Genomic DNA, 21071 nt, shown 5'->3' with positions numbered 1-21071 from the left:
CGAGGTTGATATTAAAAAGATGCTTCGGTTTCTCATTGACAATATCTAGGTACTCATTGGAGATCTGGTCTTCCAACAATCTGTTGGAAATCCGATGTGTTTTATGTGCACCTTAATGTTTCAATATTCTTATGAAGCAGAATTTTTTTTTTTCAAAATTAACATTCAAAAACTTCTACATGAGAAAAAAAAAAACTCTTGCTGTGGCTTTCAAGTTAATATTTCGATATATCTACGACGTTTTATCAATTAACGGGATACTTTCATTCCTATGTCAACTTTATATATCTCTGTAGGCTCGAATTAAGGTAATAAATGGTCTGCTACATCTGTTTCATACATTACTAAGATGTTTAATTGAATATAGACGTGAACGTCCAACTAATAGCTAAACTTGAAAACAAATGGGATAACTTCAGTTTTTTGAGGTCTCTCAATGGATTCCATATGCAAGAGCATGTTCTGATAACGATCTTTTTTTAAAACCGAGCTAGGCAACTGAGAAATAAGTTGAAACTACAGGGTTTTCAACTACATGTATCTGGTTTAAGGCAAGTATTCCGCAAATTCTATGATGACCGTCGTTGTAATTATCTTGTTTGCAAATACAACCTATCGTTGCTTCGTATTCTGACATATATCTTAATAATTGTTGGATCATTTTTAAATACCACATAGTATTGATTATTACTTAATTTGCCTGATCAATACAGAAGGTGTGACCGTTCGACAGGGGATGCTTACTCCTCATGGACACTTCCTCCCACCTCTTTTTTGCTCGATTCGTGTTCGTATTCTTTACTGGGATTGTGAGATTTATTGCTGATAGTTATCCCCACTTTTTAATTCCTTTACATATGAAGTTACTTTATGGGTTTTATACATTATGCCTGGTCTTTTTTGGTATACATTGAGAAATGCGTTTATAGCATGTGATCAAATTAAACATTGAATAACTGCCCCTTTGTTCAGTCGTTCCTAAGTTCTTGAGTTTGGTTAATTTTTAAATCAACCTTTCAGTGTGGTTATAGTCTTCAAAACCATATTACAGTAGCAAAAGTAGACTTCAAACTTTAGATTAACATTTTTGTGCCGCTTGAAGAGCATAGCGACCCCAGGAATCACTTTACCCGGCGTCTGTCAGTCCGTCCGTCTGTCACACCCTATATCTTGAAAACTGTACGAGGTATGGATTTTATATTTTGCACATATATTGCTTGGCACTGGGGGTCTGGTAAATTACCATGGTTACCGACCTCTGACCCTTGAACTTGACCTATGACTTTTCAAAATAGTTCAGTGTCGAGATACAGCATATTTTTTTGACATTTTAGATGTAAGTTTATGCTATTTAGAATGTGCAGTTTATCATAAAATATGAAAAGTACCGATGACTTGACCTTTGACCTTCTTTGCAAAAATACTTTGGATGGTTAATTTAACTTGCATGTTTCGAATTTTTTGAGACAGGGTTCTGAGAATTAGCTTTTATATCGCATGTTTTTGAGCTTATAATACTGTACTTTGAAGCTGTATGATATACAGTTACCAAACAAACTGAAATTTTTAAATGATAATAAGGTTGGAGACCAACAATTGCAGTAAAGACAGTCTGGAATCGCTTTTGATGGATTAAACCTAGTATAATCAAATAATGAATTTATTATTAGGTATTTCTAATCATTTAAATTTCATGACTCATCTATCCATGGATTTTTTTAGGCAAATGCATGAAGTATAATGCTATATATTTATATGCATCTTTAATGATGTTACAAAGCAGCTGCAGGCGACTCAAGCGTTCCTTGAAACATTCTAGTTATGTTGTAGTGATTCGAAAGTTTAGTAGATGGACTGAAAAAAGTAACAATGAACACAACGGAGAATATGTTTCACCTAAAACATTGTGCGAGTTTAAGCTTGCATATAACCAAAAGCTTATTGAGGATTTTCAATTGAAACTTGTTCAGCGTGTCTTATTATACCCCACGCAACAAGTTGCGGGGGGGGGGGGATATTGTTTTTGACCCGTCATTCAGTCAGTCAGTCCGTCAATCCTGTTTTTTTGTCAGTGCAACTCCTCATAAACCGCTGCACAGAATTTCGTCAAACTTTACAGATATTTAGGACACAGTGTGTAGATGAGCATATTACCAGGAAATTCCGATTCCTTTATTTTTTCTGGGAATTTCGGCACTTTTCAACTTCGATTTTTGCCCATATCTTAAATATAGAGATAAACAGTTTGTCAGCGCAACTCCTCTTAAACCGCTGCCCAGAATTTCGTCAGACTTTGCAGATATTTAGTACAAAGTGTGTAGATGTGCATATTACCAGGAAATTCCGATTCCATTATTTTTCTGGGAATTTCGGCACTTTTCAATTTAGCTTTTTGGCCATATCTTGAATATAGAGATGAACAGTTTGTCAGTGCAACTCCTCTTAAACCGTTGCACAAAATTTGGTCAAACTTTGCAGATATTTATAGTACACAGTGTGTAAATGTGCATATTACCAGGAAATTCCGATTCCATTATTTTTCTGGGAATTTCGGCACTTTTCAACTAAGAGTTTTGGCCATATCTTAAATATAGAGATGAACAGTTTGTCAGTGCAACTCCTCTTAAACCGTTGCACAGAATTTGGTCAAACTTTGCAGATATTTAGTACACAGTGTGTAGATGTGCATATGACCAGGAAATTCCGATTCCATTATTTTTGCCCTAAGGGTTTTGCCTATTATTGAAGAAACTTTCCAGCTAGGTAATAAGGAAATCCACTGAAATCAGCTTTTGTAATGAAATTTTATGTGAAATAGACCCCTATTGATTTTGAGATCAAAATATTAATGATTTAACACACACACAAAATCTTGGATAGTTCTCACCCACCTACCCTCAAATTGGTGCTTTGTCTTAAATAATTTCACAAGTACAGTATATAAACAAATTCATATGACTATATCATAATGTTGTTTCCATCAATTATTTAAATGTGTAAATTGTCATGTGTTGGACATGGACTTACACTCATTTACAAATCGAAATCACTGAGGAATTTATATAACAGTTTGTCAGCATAACTCCTGCACTGAATTTCCTGAAACTTTGTTCCTGCTAACATTTTCTTTTTAAACTTTCTACTCTAAAACCCACTCCATCAATTTCAATTCATCTGAGCACAACCCAAAAGAAAGCTCTTTCAGGTTTGTTCTAATGATGGGCCGTATTTAGTCCCAAATGGGAGATGATCAAAGAGTGCTGAAGAAGGCTATGAAAAATATTCTCTATAAACCTACTGAACAGAAATGACGAAGCAAGAGAGTAATAATTTATAAAGGATTTAGATACTATTGTTTAAATCCTGTTTCCCGAACAAGGGATGGGACCACTTTGCATGAAGTATAGACCTGCTGAGGAGCTTTGCTGTGGTTTGGAAGTCACTGGATCAAGGGTAGTGGCTTCCTTTTCTTAAAAGAGATTTTTTTTAAATTTCCATGCAATTACTTGAGAAGGATCTAGGACGGATGAAAAGCGCTGTTGAAATTTCATCTTGAGTCTCTTGTTTCTTGCTATTATAGATAGAATTTGGTTTCTTTGCATTTGCGAGACATGATTTCAACTTTGGGATGAGAAGTAAGAGTGATGAAAAGGACAATTGGCACTGATGTAGGGGTCGGGGGATAACTGCTCCTGGATTGTATTTTTTTGGTTGCCACCCAAATTAAAAGTCTGGACTAAACTTTTAATATTATTATTTTATAAATTAGCCAATAAATGCCAATATTTTCTTTGTAACACATCTGAATGCAAGAAAACTGGCAATAATTCGCATATGGGCGTTGACACTAGGTTCAGTAGTTCATCTTATAATTCCATAATCAAATATCATCCATATTGCTAATTTATTGTGTATTCTAAACTTGAAGATTTTTACCTTGCGAATCATGCTGCACAGACATAAGACACTCTGTATTTAGAACGTCTAATACCATAATAGAATGGTAAATATTAAATTCATTGTATTATCACTTTCCTAACTTATGAAATGAATTCACTCAAATTTCTAGTGATGAAGACGTACACAGATTTTTCTTTATTAATTAATAATCGCCTTACTCGACTGCAAATCGAGTCCAATTTAACACAATATTTTCTAATGGCCTGTGTTCTTTAAATTCTATACAATTCTATATCCAAAAATCTTTTCCCTTTTAAAAACAGAGACTTTTGGTTCTTATTTGTTCGTTATAAAGTAGCCTAGCCACTGTATTCTCGCATTTTTCGCAAGTACAATTTTGTACAACTTAAGTTTACCCCTCCCCCTTTCTTTTAACTAAACGTTTTAAAGTGTTGAGTAAGGTATACATTTCAAAAAAGAATGCAAATCAAGAAGGCAGACCTTTGCAAACGAATTTCTACATAAATTCGAAAGCAATGTGCAGTCTACTCAGACCCTTAGAACCAATTTCAGCATGTGCACACGTATACACTAAGGAGTGCAATAACAATGATCGCATACTCATCATGGTATTTAATTTATTGTAGATTGACAAAGACCACTCCATATTAGCTAAAGCAGTATATACAGAGGACAAATATTCAGAGGAGGGAAATGTGAACAAGATTAAAGTAAGAAAATGAAAAGAATAGGATTGGAAAACATTATTCTGTTTTATAAATCACTAGTGTCGCCCGCTTGGCAAAGTGGTTAGAGTGTTTGCTCTTGACTCGCGGTGTAAGGAGTTGATCCATACGTCGCGGCTTCGAATCGAGACCGATCCTTCGAACGACACCGTTCATCTCTATATTCAACATATGGCAAAAAATCTAAGTTGAAAAGTGCCAAAATTCCCAGAAAAATAATGGTGTCCTAAATATCTGCAAAGTTTGACGAAATTCAGAGCAGCGGTTTAAGAGGAGTTGCGCTGACAAAAAAAAAAAAAAAAAAAAAAAAAAAAAAACGGGACTGACGGACGGACTGACTGACGGACGGGTCAAAAACATTATACCCCACGCAACTTGTTGCGTGGAGTATAAAACGATCCCTCGCAGCTTAAAGACCGTAAGTGCCGAGTACAGGTCTTCATGTGAGTGAAAAATTCTCGAAGGGACGTTCAAAATAAACATAATAAATTACACAAAAGACATGTCGCTCTACATAAAGATAATTTAATCGATACTTCTTATTTCGTGTATAAACAGTACAAGCGACCACTTTCACAAGTCTCTAAGCAAAAATTTCAGAAATTGTGTTTTACAAAGGTCACGTCTGAAAGAATGTGTTTTTAATTATATGCACTTCGATGCCTCGAATAACATACAAGAAAAATTCAGTACAGCTAAATTTTTGTATTAAAAAATATGAATTATGAGAAACATATGTACAAAGATGTTGCTTTCATATAAATGATAAAATAAATTCATTCGTATTATTTCTTTGATTTGGAAATTATTTTAAACCCTATGGTATATCATTTATGCATTAATGGAATCTTACAGACAAGACAATAGACTATTCAAAACCATCCTCGAGATTAAAGAAACAACTTTCTTATATAGAACTATCGGAAGATAAAAAATACTCAATTTTGAAATTACATTAAACATATGTGCAGTTTCAGTGTGGCTGAGAGCATGAAAATGTCAAGAACCAAGTAATTCAATTCATAATCCAAATATTATTTTGAAAGTAAACAGTTCTCACATTAAACCTCCCTAAATACGTATGGTTTCCTTCAGAGTATCGTTGTGACGTAAACTCGCTAACAGCACATGCATGTAAACTGCAGAGTGAAAAAGTTTAAATAGGATGCATTCTAGTAGTTGTGAGGAAAATCGCACTGCTTCACCCTTTTAAATGAAGACATTTATATATCACGAGGTATTATATAATGGCGATTCTGTCTGTAATTCTATCGTACTAAATGCTAAAGGATTTAAAGGAAACAGGAAATATCGAAATAAATTAAAATCTAAAGTCATACCTCCAAACCTATTAAAATATTAATGCAATACAAAGCATTTCATAAAACTGTCTTCTCTTTTTCAAAACAGGCAAAAACTTTATTTATTCGTTAAAATTATCAATAACTTACAACATTCTCCATTGCCTGCGACAGGTTATCATTAGGGTTTATACAAGTACATGTAGCATGTGCTTTTCAAAGACGTTTATGAATAATTTAAAGGGGGGAAATTACGCAGCTTCCTTTGATTCACGAAAGAGAATGCTTAGTGGATCTTCCAGGTACCGGACAAATTGAAAGAATATTTTGGTATTGTCCTTTTTTCTGTACAAAGGATATGCAAAAGAAAAGGATAACTTCAGAATTGAGAGGAAACAGACATATAGGGCAAATAGCTAAAAGAAAACTAATAAGTCAACAGATGTATTTTTATCTAAATCTCTATAGATATTAAGTGCCTGGGTCCCGATTTTCCAATTGATTTACGTCTAAGACCAACAATTTACGCTGGCATAATTATCTTGACTACCTAGTTGTCTAAAAATATCTATTTTCTAATTCTTATAATGAAAAAGGTGAAGATAACGAACAGTGATCAATCAAATAAAACCCGTAAACAATAAGAATTCTGAACAGGGCAAAAACATGGACCCATGGAAACACCAGAGATGGGATCAGGTGCTTTTGAGGAGTAAGCATTCCCTGTCTGTCAAATGTAACCATCTGTATTGATCAGGTAATGGAAGTAATCCATGATCAAAATTAGTCAAAATACGACACAATGATAAGTTGTATTTACAGACAAGGTCATTATAATAATAACGACGATAGAATTTGCGAAATTCTTATTTCAAGTCACAAGATCCATTGATTAATTCGTCAGTATCCTGCCTCGGTTTAAAAAATTTATTGTTCTCAAAGAATGTTATCTACCGAATCAGTCTAGAAACATAAACACCATACGCAGGTGACACTGCATGGTAGTAGAATATTACTATATTAACAGGGAAAGTTGATGGATAATATGATGTCAACCTGTTTGTCATATAGTTTAATTGCTAGTATATGGTTATAGTTAGTAAAACATCTGAATATGGAAAGGATAAGGCAGACTCTGTGGTGTCTTTTATTTCGTGTTCCCTGGGATATATCGTGTCGACGAATGAATGAAAATCAATATTGTTAACTGATAAAACTTTTTTTTAAATTTAAATGGGAAAATGGTGGCAAGAGTTTTCTTCTTCTTATGTAAAAGTTCTATAATAAAATCTGCTTCATAAGAATAAAAAATAGGCCGGCTAACAAAGGAGCACATAATTAAGTAAACAAATCGTTTTCAACAGATGAATAATGAAACTATTTTGTTTTAAAAATATTTTTGAAATTTTTTTATGGTAGAGGGGTGCAATTGCACCTAATGCACCCCTTTTTCTAACAAGAGAAACAAGAACAAAGTAAATGTACTTGAAATCTGAAATTTATTTCATTATGCCAGTTCATTTCGACTACTTAAATAATTAATACACATTAACAATCCATCTGTCTATCATAAGAAATCGTGTCCTTTGTAGCTATAATCATGAAAATAAAAAAAAAAAAAAAAAAGGAAGTTCATAACGTTCTCCAGATATTGATAATGAGAGCCGGCGACACGGTGTCTGATTTTCAAACTGTCAATCCAGAATCATGGCGCAATGTTTTGTTAAGTTTCTTAGTACAGTAGTGATGATGAAAATGTTGATATTCCTATGTCCCAGTTTTAATTATTAAAGACAGTTTTAGCTCAATTGATCCGAAGGCTCAAGTGAGTTTTTCTGATCAAAGTTTGTCTTTCGGTGACGTCGGTGTTAACTTTTCCCTGTTTCATTTTCTTCTCCAGAACCACTGGGCCAATTTCAACCAAACTTGTTACAAAGCTTCCTTGGGTAAAGAGGATTCATGTTAAGATGAAAGGCCAAGTCCTCTTTCAAGGAGAGGTAATTCAGAATTAGTGAAAATTCTCCTCAAGAACCATTGGGCGTGAGAGGATGAAACTTAAATTAGGTGAAAGCATCATTACAGAGTGTAGCTTTAAGTTTGTTTAAATCGTGACTCCGGGGTAGTATTGGGCCACAATAAGCGATCAAAATTTAACGTAGGAATTTATCAATTTATAGGGGAAATTTTCAAGAACAACAAACCAATTGTTAGTCGTATTCATATAGAAGTATTCTTAAATAGTGTAGATTCAAATTTGTTCAAGTCATGCCCCCAGGGGGTGGGGTGTAGCCACAAAGTTTGATATATTAGAAAAGTCTTCTCAAAAACAGAAAAGCGCCATGATTAGTCATATTTATACACTGTATGTAAGCATCTTCAAGTATAGTTTAAACTCAAGTTTGTTCAAATAAAACCGCAGGATGGGTCGCAATGGGTCATAAAAGTTCACATGAAATATTGAGTAGGGGTATATAGTAAAGTATCTTTTATAATCTTCTCAAAAACAGCAAAGCTATGATTAGTTATATTTATAAAGAAACATCCTCAGGTAGTGTTGAATTAAGTTTATTTAATTCATGGCATCGGGGATAGGGTGAGGCCACAATATGTAATCAAAGTTTTACAAAGGAATATATGGAGAACCAGAAGTCTCTGATGAGACTGTAACTCAACTGGTTTGTATGTATAACAAAGGAGGAGTACAGTAGCTCTTGGACTTGAAACTGTGGCAACAACAATGAATAGAATAATATCTTGGTTTATTCTCTTTAAGACAAATTTTATTGCAATTGGATTCAAACTGTAGGAGGAGTAGCCTACTAAAAGAAATTCACAGAAATTTCTATTTTTAGTATCCACGGCAACACCTTTGTCAAAATCAAAAACCGATAAATAATTATATATCTTATACTGTAGTCTACTTGTCTACAACAAAGTTTTATTTAAAATCAGACTAAAACTGTAGGAGGAAGACCATTTTGAAAGGATTGCGTAGAAATTTCTAATTTTGGCCCCATGGTAACGCCATTAATCAAAATCAAAAACCGATATACAGAATTATGGATCTTATTCTGTAGTTTACTTGTGTACCAAGACTTATTTAAAATCAGACCAAAACTGTAGCAGGAGTACCATTTTGAATGAATTTCACAGAAATTTCTATTTTTTGTGACCATGGCAACACCATTCATTGAAAACAACCGTTCAGCGAAATAAAAAAAAACCGATATATAATATTACTTATCTTTAGTGTAGTCTACTTGTGTAGAAATTTTTATTGAAAAAAACATCAAAGATGTATGAGAAGTAGCATTTTGAATGGATTTCACAGAAATTTCTATTTTAAGTAACCATGGCATGCAACGCCATTCATCGAAATCAAAAAAAAAATTATATAAAGAATATTATGTATCTTAGTGTAGTCTACTTGTGTAGAAAGTTTTATTGAGATCAATTCAAAACTGTAGGAGGAGAAGCATTTTGAATGAATTTCACAGAAATTTCTCTTATAGTAACCCTGGCAAAATACCGTTCATCGAAATAAAAAAAAATGATAAAAAGCATTAAATGTATCTTAATGTAGTCTACTTGTGTACCAAGTTATATTTAAATCGGACCAGTTGCAAAACTGTAGGAAGGGTAGCATTTTGAAAAAAATGTTTACAGACAGACGGACACCTTACTATCGCATAAGCTCTTCTGTTCTCTGACCAATAGAACTTAATATCTGCTAATGAAGCAGGGCTTTGGTGACTCAGTGAGCATTAAGGCTCTGGGCCTCTTACTCTTTAATGTTGTTTGTCTGCCACAACTTAAATATGGCCATGATTATTGAACCATTAAACAGATAATGTTATTATTATGGTCAAGGTTCAGTTTATCTCAATCCTTGAAAAAAAATTAAAAGGTCAATTTCAGGTAGAAAACGTGACCGCCACTGACAAGTGCAAATTATTGTTTCGGCATTCTAGGTCACCTTTGATATTTTGAGTGACCTATTGCTATCCATGTTTGTTGTTTTTACTTTAAAACATTAGAACCCCTAGGTCAATTTAAACCGAATTAGCCGACAATACTTTGATACGGAGGAATCAACCTTGTTCAAATACATGTACATAATAATTACTGAAAAACAGAATGCTCCAAAAATCTTTATCTTCAACCTTCATTTGTAAAACACAGGTTTTGTTAAGCACTCACTACATGAGTGATCATATTCGTCTTTGCAATCATAGGCCTTCTTGGACTAATTATTGCTTCAGAATGAACCCTTTGGTATAGAACTTGAAGCATCGCAATATCTGAAGCTTCATTTCTGAAATGCATTCACATAGGTGCAATTATGGCTATGTGAGTGTGGTCAATGTAGATTTAATGCTATCTTAAAATTTAAATGTCCTAGATACTGCAGTATCTGCAGCCTTTTTGTATCCATCCTTAGTTATATCACAAATGCAAGATGCAAGACTTGCATTCATTTATTGCTTATCTTAAAATTCAAATGTCCTAGATTCTGCAGTATTTGAAGTCTTTGTATCCATCCTTAGTTATATCACAAATGCAAGATGAAGACTTGCATTCATCATACAATCAATCTGCTCTGTACATTTCAACTTGATCAACATTTATCCAGGAAATATGGGTCAAATGCAGCATGCCTAGCTTGTAAATAGTTGTAACATGCATTCTTATCGGCACTATCCAACTTTTGTTTGAACAATAGTTGGTGAATGGAAAAAGAGTAACTCATAATCTTTATTCACTCAACCAGGAAATGTACATGTTGCTTACATACAACGTCCGTAGCATCCCATGTAATGCACATAACAGATGAATATCGATGAAAATCAAGAAGTATGAGTCGCCCGCGTGGCGCAGTGGTTAGAGCGTCTGCTCTAGAGTCGCGAAGTAAGGAGTTGATCCTTACGTCGCGGGTTCGAATCCCACTGTGGGACGTGGAGACCGGTCCTTCGGATGAGACCGTATAAACCGAGGTCCCGTGTCGCAGTAGGTGCTGGCACGAAAAAGACCCCTCACTGCTCAATGGCCGTAAGTGCCGAGTATAGGACAAAATTTGCAGCTCTCCACCGGCAAGTGGTGGCGTCTCCATATGAGTGAAAAATTCTCGAGAGGGACGTTAAACAACATACAAACAAACAAACAAGAAGTATGATTCTGGTCTCGTGGATAGGTATCTGCTCCCAAAAACACACCAAAATTTATGGGTCACATGCTTCTTGCAGCATGCAAAGACTGTGTGACTGCTTGTACGCATCTCAAGATGAAATGCAACATCTATGCAGGATGGTCAACGTAGGACAAATGTAAATTGGGAATGGATTGGGAATTGGGAATGCCCAAAAAGAACTACATAGAACTATCTAGAATAAGAAGATCATACACAGAATCAACACTTTAGAATGTTTGCATAAAAAGTGTGGCCCTAGGCATGCTACTTTTGAAAAGATTTTAAGGTTCACCAACTCTAGCCTGTTAAGAGAGGTAACTCTCACTGGGAAGAATAAATATTATTCTTTATGAATTTTTTAAGTTGAACTGCCATTTTTGTCAGATTTTGCCCCGCAAGGTATGGTGTAATTGTGTGCGTTTTAGTTATATATTGGATTTCTTTTTGGAAAGCCATAAGCTTTTAGGCAAACTTTTATATGAGTGATCAGAGAGACGATGAACCGTAATATTTTATATATTCTGTGTAGAACTCTGATCTCTCATTGTGGCCCCACTCTACCCCTTAAAGACAATGATTTAAAAAAAAAAGAACTCAAATATGCACCAGTCGGAGATGCTTAGATATCATGACCATGTTATTACGTTCTTTAAAAGATTTTTAGATTGTTCCTGTGTATTCAAACATCATCTTTGATCCTCCATTGTGCCACCAAAGATAGCATCATACAGTGTTACTGCAAATCGATTCAATTTACGTAGCCTTTATCAATAAGCATTTTATTTCCAGAAATGTACTACCATTTGTATATATGTTGTTATTAATACTTCTATTTAGGTACTAAAGTTTTTTTAAAATGAAATGAATGAAATTTAAATTACTTTTTACAATATCTTAATAACACATGCGCTCTTCTAAAATATGACAAAGACTGTTCCAATATATGTTACATTTTGCAGAAAAGTGGATCAAATTTGATGTGTGTGTCAATGATTTCTTTCGGTAATATCATAGTAATTTTATTATCTTTGACAATCAATAAAGTTTAATTTGAATAAAATTGATTATAAGTCTATAAATGGAAGTGCAATTTCATACATTTCTACGTGATGTCAATGCCATTTTATTACTTATAACACACGTACCTGTAGAGGATCTTGTTCTAAAGGAAAGGGAACCTTAAACGTTCCACAGATCGCAAGAAAAAGTAATTTACATTGAATGGAATCTCATTTATCTCTTTCAACACAATCATATAGAAACCAAAAGGGTTCAAAATTCCAACTCCTTTTAATTCCTTCAACATGTTCAATTTATAGTATATGTAAAACATATTTTTGAACTATGAGTATTTTGTAAATTATTTCACAATTTATTTTATCATTATAACAGTAAAATATAGATGCATGTAAATATACAACGTGTAATTCATACATAAGTAGCTCACAACTGACAGAAATCAAATGTAACTTAATGTTTCTAGTACGACAAGCAGTTCTCAGTTTTAGGTTTCGACGATACGCACAATACATAAGGTGGCTTTAACTCACATACATGTAACGGTATGTGAGAGCCCTTAGTACCTGTTTTGCCAGTTTATGCGAAAGATGTTTGGGTCACACAGAACATTTCGTCCTGTGTACTCGAGAACCATACAGATCTGAACCAAATTTTGTCAGACCGCAAAACCTGCGGTTTTATTATACTCATTTACATACTACTGTGTCTTTAAAAAAACGTTTTCATGACTCCGTGTCCAAATAGTAAAACTCAAACCGGACACTGAGACATCAGACATTCCAGACTTGTGTAAAAAATGATACATCGAACCTGAGACATTGTACATCAGTCATGTTGGATGGTTCGACGTCTTTCACATAGACAGTTTTGCCTTGAGATACTGAAGACACTAGTGAAGTTTCTGTGTCTCTTTATTTTATTATTTCAGAGGAAAACCGCTGACAAGATTTTTGAGTAAAGGGCATTGACTACAATAGGAATAAGATTTTTTAGTCGAAAATTGTATTAAACGATTTATTAAAGAGGCAGTGATATATACATGCAGTATGTGCTGAAAGACAAAACAGATATTAAAAGCACAATTTTTATCATATTTTGAATGACTTGTCCTTTGGCCGAAAGGCGGGAACCCAATTGCAGTTGGTCCCATGTCTCTACAATTAATCGTGTTTAAAAAAAATCAGTTAGACCGAAAAAGAAAAAATCGTTTGAGTTGCATCATCTTTTAAAGGTCATAGGAAACGATTCTTAACACTAGGATTTCACTTTTTAAACCTAAAGCTATATATGAAAGAATGTTAAATTAAGAGTAGTAATATTTTTTGGCCTTTGTTCTACTGAAAAATAAAGGTGAAAACTTTTCCACTTGTTACTTTTCTTACCCGCTTATCGTTCTTGATTTTGTGGTTTTATGACGTCAAAAGAGCCCACAGAGGTAAACAGAGCATTAGACTAATGTATTTCTACCATATTTTACCTAGTTAATTTAAGCTATTTTTGTAAATATAAATGTGCCTATGTTTTCGGGTGTGTTATCTGATTTCGTAGTTCAGTCAATTCAGTTTGAGCGAGTCGATAATGAGGCACGGCAACTCAAAACTGGAGCTTTTTATCGGAGGATGATCCTGATGAATATCCTATATAAAATTACGCTTAAATTAAGCTACAACTTCGATTACTTACTCTACATCAAACCTTTAGAAACAAAAAATATTTCCCTGTTTAATACACATATACGACATACCAAGAGGATTTCATCGTCATTCAAAAAAGTTAAGTCTTTTTTATTCCAAGAAAAATCGCATAATGCAACATTGGATAGAACAATTTATTAAAAGTGACTTTTTCTGCTTAGAATAAAAATTTTGATTAAGCCTATGATATTCTGTTAAAGAAAGATATATGACACGTATGTGGGGAATATCCCTAACGTGAATCCCCAAAATAAACACTGGGGCCATGCAGTGGTATTGAAGTCCATGATAAGCGCGAGCCACTGAAATTGTCAGCGTTCTGACGTATCGTTTTCCCCGATCTGAAACACACATATTGCTGTTAAAACGATACAGCAATAGAATCCCTGAGTTTGTGACATGACCGTATTCTTCTAAAAAATATATATATATAAAGAAGAAATGTTGAGCCCAGAGCAAATGAGATTGTTACGATGCCGATACTTTGTGCAGTCATGGTTTGACTCGACAATATCGATTTTTGAAATACTTGGTATGTAGTAGTAAACAGTACAGTCCGTGATCAGTTTGCAAATCCATCCATCAATTTTAATATTAATGTTCTTTTTAACAGGTAATAAAACTTTTGAAATTATATCCTTTACAGAAAAAAAAATCCCCCGTAAATATAATATACACTGGAAATATAAATAGGTTTATATACGATGATAAGTACTGATCTTTGATAAATATTTTAACAAATTGATGGGAAAGATACCTACCTTTTTGTGGTATTTTATGTATTAAATTTTACTAAATCAAAAAAAAAATTCGATTTCTAATTCATTCAATATTTACATTTGGTGGAATCCTTATTCTTCATAGAAATATTTCCACATGTTAGCGCTGCTTTTTTTTCTTTAATACATAGGTCTACATGTTTAAACGGCGTTTGTACTAACTCGCATATATACAAGTTTACGTTTAGTTTTTGCCAGAGTTGTTTTTAACCCATCTGCAGTGTGTTTAAAAATGACACGATTAAGAACTTTCAATTACAAAAACAAAGAAATAACAAGGGGGAGGGGGGTGCCAGAGAACGGGTATTGGTGGTGATGCTGTACAGTAAGTGAATTAAAGACTGTGTCAAATGATAAGAATTGATTAAATTGTGTAAAACAGTAACACAAGAAATTTTTTCTTGTTTTTTTTAAGCCATGTGATGCTACACAGCATGTACGTATCGTTTGTCAAGAAAAGTGTCATCATATACTGATTCTGACACTAAAGTGTTGGACTCTGTGTGAAAATAAAACTATGTTGTAAATAAATGATTTCATTAAAACAACTGCCCTGGTTATGAAAAATTAATTCATTCTCATTCTCCCTCTCCCTTCTTTCTCTCTTCCGATCGCTTTTTTTTTCTCTCAATAGATCGAAGCGTTAAACGATGAAAATGATCACATTTTGACTGATAAAACATGCAAACATCTTGCAAATATGCAATGAAATTTTTAAAAAGGAATACTGGCCTGTTGAAAATCGTATATTTATACAAAGTTTTAGCCATGATTATGATATTCTTTAAAATTAAGCTGCAAAATGACATGGTAGTTTGTAAACATTGCGTAGCTTTGAACAGCGACTGGGCCTTACTGACGTCATATGCTAAGGGAGATAAGCAACGTTAGTCAAAGTGAATTTTCATGACTGAGTAATTTTGATCGACTGTGCTGTAGCTATCTTGCGTAAAAAATCCAAAAAACAATTTCAGTCTTATTTTACCAGCTCAGATGAACTTATTCCAGTATGTAACTCAATGTGTTCAGGTAATTGTCTCCTATGACCTTTAAAAGGATCGATGTATTCTTTCGCACTGAATAAACTTCTTCTAAATTAATCATAGACATTGGTGAAGATTTGGTATCTCTACAGTTTATCGTTTCGTCAGAGGTTTATCGAGCAAGGGACAATAACTGAAAAGAGAAGGTAGCTTGAAAATAGTTTTGAAAGGGCACTTTTAAGATGATTTAAAAGATATTAAATGCAAAAAAAAAAAAATTGAAAAATGTAAAGTCTTATTAATTACTTCAGCTGTTCTATCGTCGACTTCCATTATTTGTGTGGCGATGTGCCATTACCGCCTGCGTTTGGAGTTTGTGTCTCCCAGTTGACTCAATACGAAGAACATGCTCTGCATATGGACACTTTCTAAAACGAGGCAAGCTATTGACTAATAAGTTGATGAAAGAAGAATTACAAAAGCTCGTTTAAAGTCAACATTTATGGTCGATACGGTGACCATGTCGGCGAATGCCGACTGTCGTTGGGTCGAATGTTGACTGACGTTTTTCGTTTAAATTGTTAGGCCATTATTTTCACTGAATTATTTACGGATTTTTCCGTTTGCCCTGTTATGACAAGAAGCACACGGCGAGTGTGGCTGGTCGTCTGAGGATACTTGCTCCTCTTTGGCGCCTGATTCCACATCTGATGTTTTTAGAGGTCCGTGTTTGCTCTGCACCAAATTTGTATTGTTAAAATGGACTTTTGAGCTTTATACTGCTCGCTATTTTCATTATTACAAAACACTGGTGAATGTTTATCATCTCTGCGGTTTACTGTTTCAGAGGAGTAGCGATAACATAATTTTCCTGCAAAGGGAAATAACTGTAGATGACTCATAGGTCAAACTCTTTAGGCTGTTTTTCAAAATAAATTAAGATGTCCAATATCAAGCACAGTAAAGGTTTTCGATAAGTCTTTCGTTTTATAAGGCCATAAAAGAAAATATTGATAAACAGAAGCATAATCAAGATATCACCCCCTCCCTTCCCCCCTAAAAAAGAGGTTTCTCACATTATGGTCACAAAGTTTAACCCACAAAGGGGTTCAGGGTAAGTTGTACAAAATATAACAATTACATACACTTTGATGAAATATGTAATCTTCCTCCCCTCCTATGTTTGTATACAGTAAATAAAGGTAATTTAATCGATATATCAAAATTAAAATCATTGAAATTCAAACAGACTGGATGATGTGTGCATGAGGTGGACCAATGATATGGCGGGCCTTACTTGTACCTACTAAAAGATACCGCTGAAGCATTCACAATTCATTGTAATATGTTTGTTGGTTTGTATGTTGTTTAACGTCCCTCTCGAGAATTTTTCACTCATATGGAGACGCCACCACTTGCCGGTGGAGAGCTGCAAATTTTGTCCTATACTCGGCACTTACGGCCATTGAGCAGTGAGGGATCTTTTTCGTGCCAGCACCTACTGCGACACGGGACCTCGGTTTATACGGTCTCATCCGAAGGACCGGTTTCCACGTCCCACAGTGGGATTCGAACCTGCGACGTAAGGATCAACTCCTTACTTCGCGACTCTAGAGCAGACGCTCTAACCACTGCGCCACGCGGGCGACCATTGTAAATTGTAATATGTAAGCAATGACCAAATGCTTCATTAAGAATGTTGGGTTCTAATAAGTTAAAGATACGTTTGATTGTTATTAGGACGTCGTTGTTCTACAGTTCTCAAACAATAGACCATTATCATGCCAAAAGCATAAACAAAAAGGCGTAATTTAATTATACCCCCACTCCGAAGGAGAGGGGGGTATACTGTTTTACCCTTGTGTGTCTGTCTGTCCGTAACAAAGTTTTCGTCACAGTTTTCTCAGCGACTATTCATCACACATGCTTGAAATTTTTGCACACACTTCCCTAACAAAAAAAATACTATAGTAAACTATAGTTAACTATAGTTTACTATAGTTAACTACAGTAAATCAAAGTTCCAAAGTTTTTACTATAGTAAATCAAAGTTTTTACTTTGGTACTATAGTTAACTATAGTAAACTATAGTTAACTATAGCTTACCATAGTATTTCTTTGTTAGGGTTTGTTAAGGCCTGCCATATGGTGGGATAAATTTTTGTACGAATCCGATGTCAACTTCCTGTTTATCCGTGCGTCTGTCCGTACCATACATAACAAATTTTGGGTGGTGTTTCCTATATTTACTTTTACATTACTTTTTGGTAATCTTTTCAAATGGCCAATATCGCAATTTTGGTGTACTTATTTTTGGGACATTTTGAAAACAATCTAGAAATCATAAGAGGACAACAATTAATGATTACCTTTTGTTATATTACGAAGAGATACAAAACAGATATTTGAGGAACGTGTCTTCAGATCTTAAAGAACTCATGAAGAGGTCTAGAGTGTCCGATCTACTCTAATTATACTCTCTCTCTCTCCCTCTATGTATCTATCTATAAAAATACATATACAGTATAAAGTATTGTTCAAAATCAATGATTATTGAGTAGAAACGCAACAGACTGTCTGTGTTTTAACGGAAAAGGTATTGCAAATAATCGCAAAAGTTAATCAAAATACTTATTTGTGTAAGCGCAAACATTTGCATTTTAACGCAATCTTTTGGGTTTAAACTTAATGAATTGCGATTTAACGCAATCTTGTAGGTATTGCGTTTAAACGCAATAAAAAAAAAATATTCTTCTCAACGCTCTGGACCTTTCAAAAGTTTTTTTTTTTAAATGTTAATTTAAAAAAGTAAACATCGAAGTTTTAAAAAAAAAAAATTCGAACAAAAAGAAACCCACAAAAGTGTAAAATATTCGGTTACACAATCCATGTTTTCCTACATGTATATGTATACATGTGAATATGCGGTTTGAAAAATACATGGCTTATATTAAAAAACATGCACGCATGACATCTGTGAAGGGGCCCTGCTTATAATTATATCAATAGTGTGTTCTATTACATGCAAGGGGATATCAGATACATATCAAAACTTCATATGTTCATTTTTCCTGATATTTCGAGAAACATACATTTTGATAATTTTTCTTACATAAACACTTCGCCAATGAAGCATACCAGTGGGTTTTAGATGTCCTTGGCAAACTCAGTTATAAATCGAGATTTACTGATACCAGTATTCCCTATTAATTACAATTTACTGACCGGAAAGCAAGAACATTTCTATAAATGCCCTTCGGGTGTTTACCTGTTATTCAGAGCAAATAAATATTACAAAAAGGAATTATGAACGTTTTGGGTAAAATAATATTACGTTACAGGGAATAAAAAGACCATTGAAACTTAAATAGAAATTAAGTTCAGGTTCAAGATTCACATTACTTACAACATGTTAAATTTAACATTGCAATGTCTTGTTGCTGACAATACAATAATAACACAATGACATGCATTATACCTGACTCTGTTCTCCCCCATTCAAGTGTCGATATGACAACTTAATAAAAAATTCTCTCAAAAAAGGTAATACCTTTGTACCGCATTCAGTTTTGAATAAAATTGTAAAAATCTAAGAATTTGAGAATTAAAAAGTTCATTAGACTAGCTATAAATACTCACTTCATAAAGGTTATAACTCCTACTTTGGCAATATCATGCTTTAGCGAGTCCCACGATTTCTCCAAAATTTCAATATGTGTGTCTGTCAGTACTGGCACTTCCGGCTGGACATATTTTTCCTTGTTATTGTTGGAAGCAAACCGCGACTTTAAGCATCCCATGTTTATTATCCAAAATTCTACATTATTATATCTCCCTGAAATATCTGTCCCGTATTCTTGCTATCAATAATAATTCAAGAACTATTTCACACACAACCTCGTGAACTTTGAAACGAAACACTGCAAGTAATTTACTATTTCCGTATCCTCTTGACTTGAATGCCAGATTTTTAAATTGAAAATCGGTAAATCAGCCTTCAGGCGATACATTCGATATGCTTTCTGTTTGGTTAATTGAACGTGTCAATAAACAAAATGTTAACCGATACATTCAAAAAGCATAACTACACGTAGTACTTTGTTCAGGTATTGCCACAACCTGGATCGACCATGTCATGAATTAAACCTCCCCATAACGAGGAACATATGTCTTTGTTCGCAGCACTGAATGAATAAGAAGGAAATATTATTAAATAGTTGTGCAATCACGCTATATTACGCACTGACCCTTTTCAACAGTAAGGAATATATGAAGCACGAAAAATTCTAGTCCTCATTTAACATTTTAATAATTCATAAACCTTCAAACTATGTAAACTTCTTCTGTTGATATACTATAAGGAGTGCATTGTTATCAGACTTATAGCGAGTATACTTCCACCAGCTGATAGTTTGTGCCTGTTGAATTAATCAATGGGCGCAGATACTGGGAAGGACAACAGCGGTTATAGAATGCAAACAGTGCTGCGTACTACTTTGTTTACCGGATAGGAGTATGAGCACACATACTTAGTAAAACTAATTGCATACTTAGCAAACAACTGTCTGATCTTTTTGAAATCTCTTAAACACGGCAGATAAGACTCAAATTCAAAAATGAGATATTCTGCCTGATTATCAGGATAATTGAACATTTCGATTTGAAATAGTTAAAAGACCCTTTTATATAATGCATGTACGTATGTGTATAAAGCATGGTTCGTTATTGATTTTGTGTGAATGAAAAAGATCATTCTGTTAATTTGTCAATAAAAGCAATTTTTTATATCGATTTTTGTCTGTTCACGAACCTGTATCAAATTTGAAAATCGAGAAGCATGTGGCAGAAATAGGGGAAAAAACATACTAATTTAAACACTCATACACGATTGTCGTATTGAGAGATCGATATTGATAACTGATAATTTTCTCATATCATGGAGAACTGAAAAATACGCTTAAATTTGTTAGTTTACATATTTAAAAAACACATCGAATAGCAGTTAAATGATAGCATGCTTATATTTTGTTATATTTATTGCTAAGCTTTTTTGATATTTGATTATATGAGATCACAACACTTCCAAACAAGTATTAACTCAGAAAATTTTAACTACATTAAGCTCAAATCAGCATGTTTAGAAATTAAATTTATTTACATTAAGGGATCTTATTAACTAACTCAAGAGATAACTAGGAATGAAGTCAAGTCAGTAAAAATGCTTGCCTCCTAAGAACACAGGATTTTTTTTTTTTAATCCAAGAAATTAAAATCTTTTTTCATGTTTTAGTTAGATCATTTCAAACCCAGAACTAGCAGGGCGACAATAGGCCTTCCAAATTTATTGGAAAAAATATTCAAATAAAAACTTCCTAGATTCTTCTCGACGACGGAAAAGTGATGTGTTTGTATAATTATATTTATATGTAAAGATTACCAATAAGTACATATTATATTTTA

At 33.9% G+C, this 21071-nt stretch overlaps 1 protein-coding gene across 1 annotated transcript in view; it reads right to left on the bottom strand.

The window, feature by feature from the left end:
* The window catches only part of LOC133188781 (neuroglobin-1-like), a 32563-nt gene extending 12889 nt beyond the window's left edge, over positions 1-19674 (bottom strand). The window contains exon 1 of the mRNA XM_061324267.1: positions 19251-19674. Within this exon, the coding sequence (XP_061180251.1) occupies positions 19251-19411 (161 nt within the window). The 5' untranslated portion in view covers positions 19412-19674. The remainder of the gene's footprint in view (positions 1-19250) is intronic.
* Between the last annotated feature and the right edge of the window lie 1397 nt (positions 19675-21071).

The sequence above is a fragment of the Saccostrea echinata genome, unplaced genomic scaffold (genome assembly GCF_033153115.1).
Source record: "Saccostrea echinata isolate AGI-Se365-2 ecotype Australia unplaced genomic scaffold, CSIRO_AGI_Sech_v1 ptg000016l, whole genome shotgun sequence".
NCBI classification, from domain to species: domain Eukaryota; kingdom Metazoa; phylum Mollusca; class Bivalvia; order Ostreida; family Ostreidae; genus Saccostrea; species Saccostrea echinata.
The sequence above is the reverse complement of the archived record's forward strand: the minus strand, read 5'-3'. Positions and strand labels throughout refer to the sequence as shown.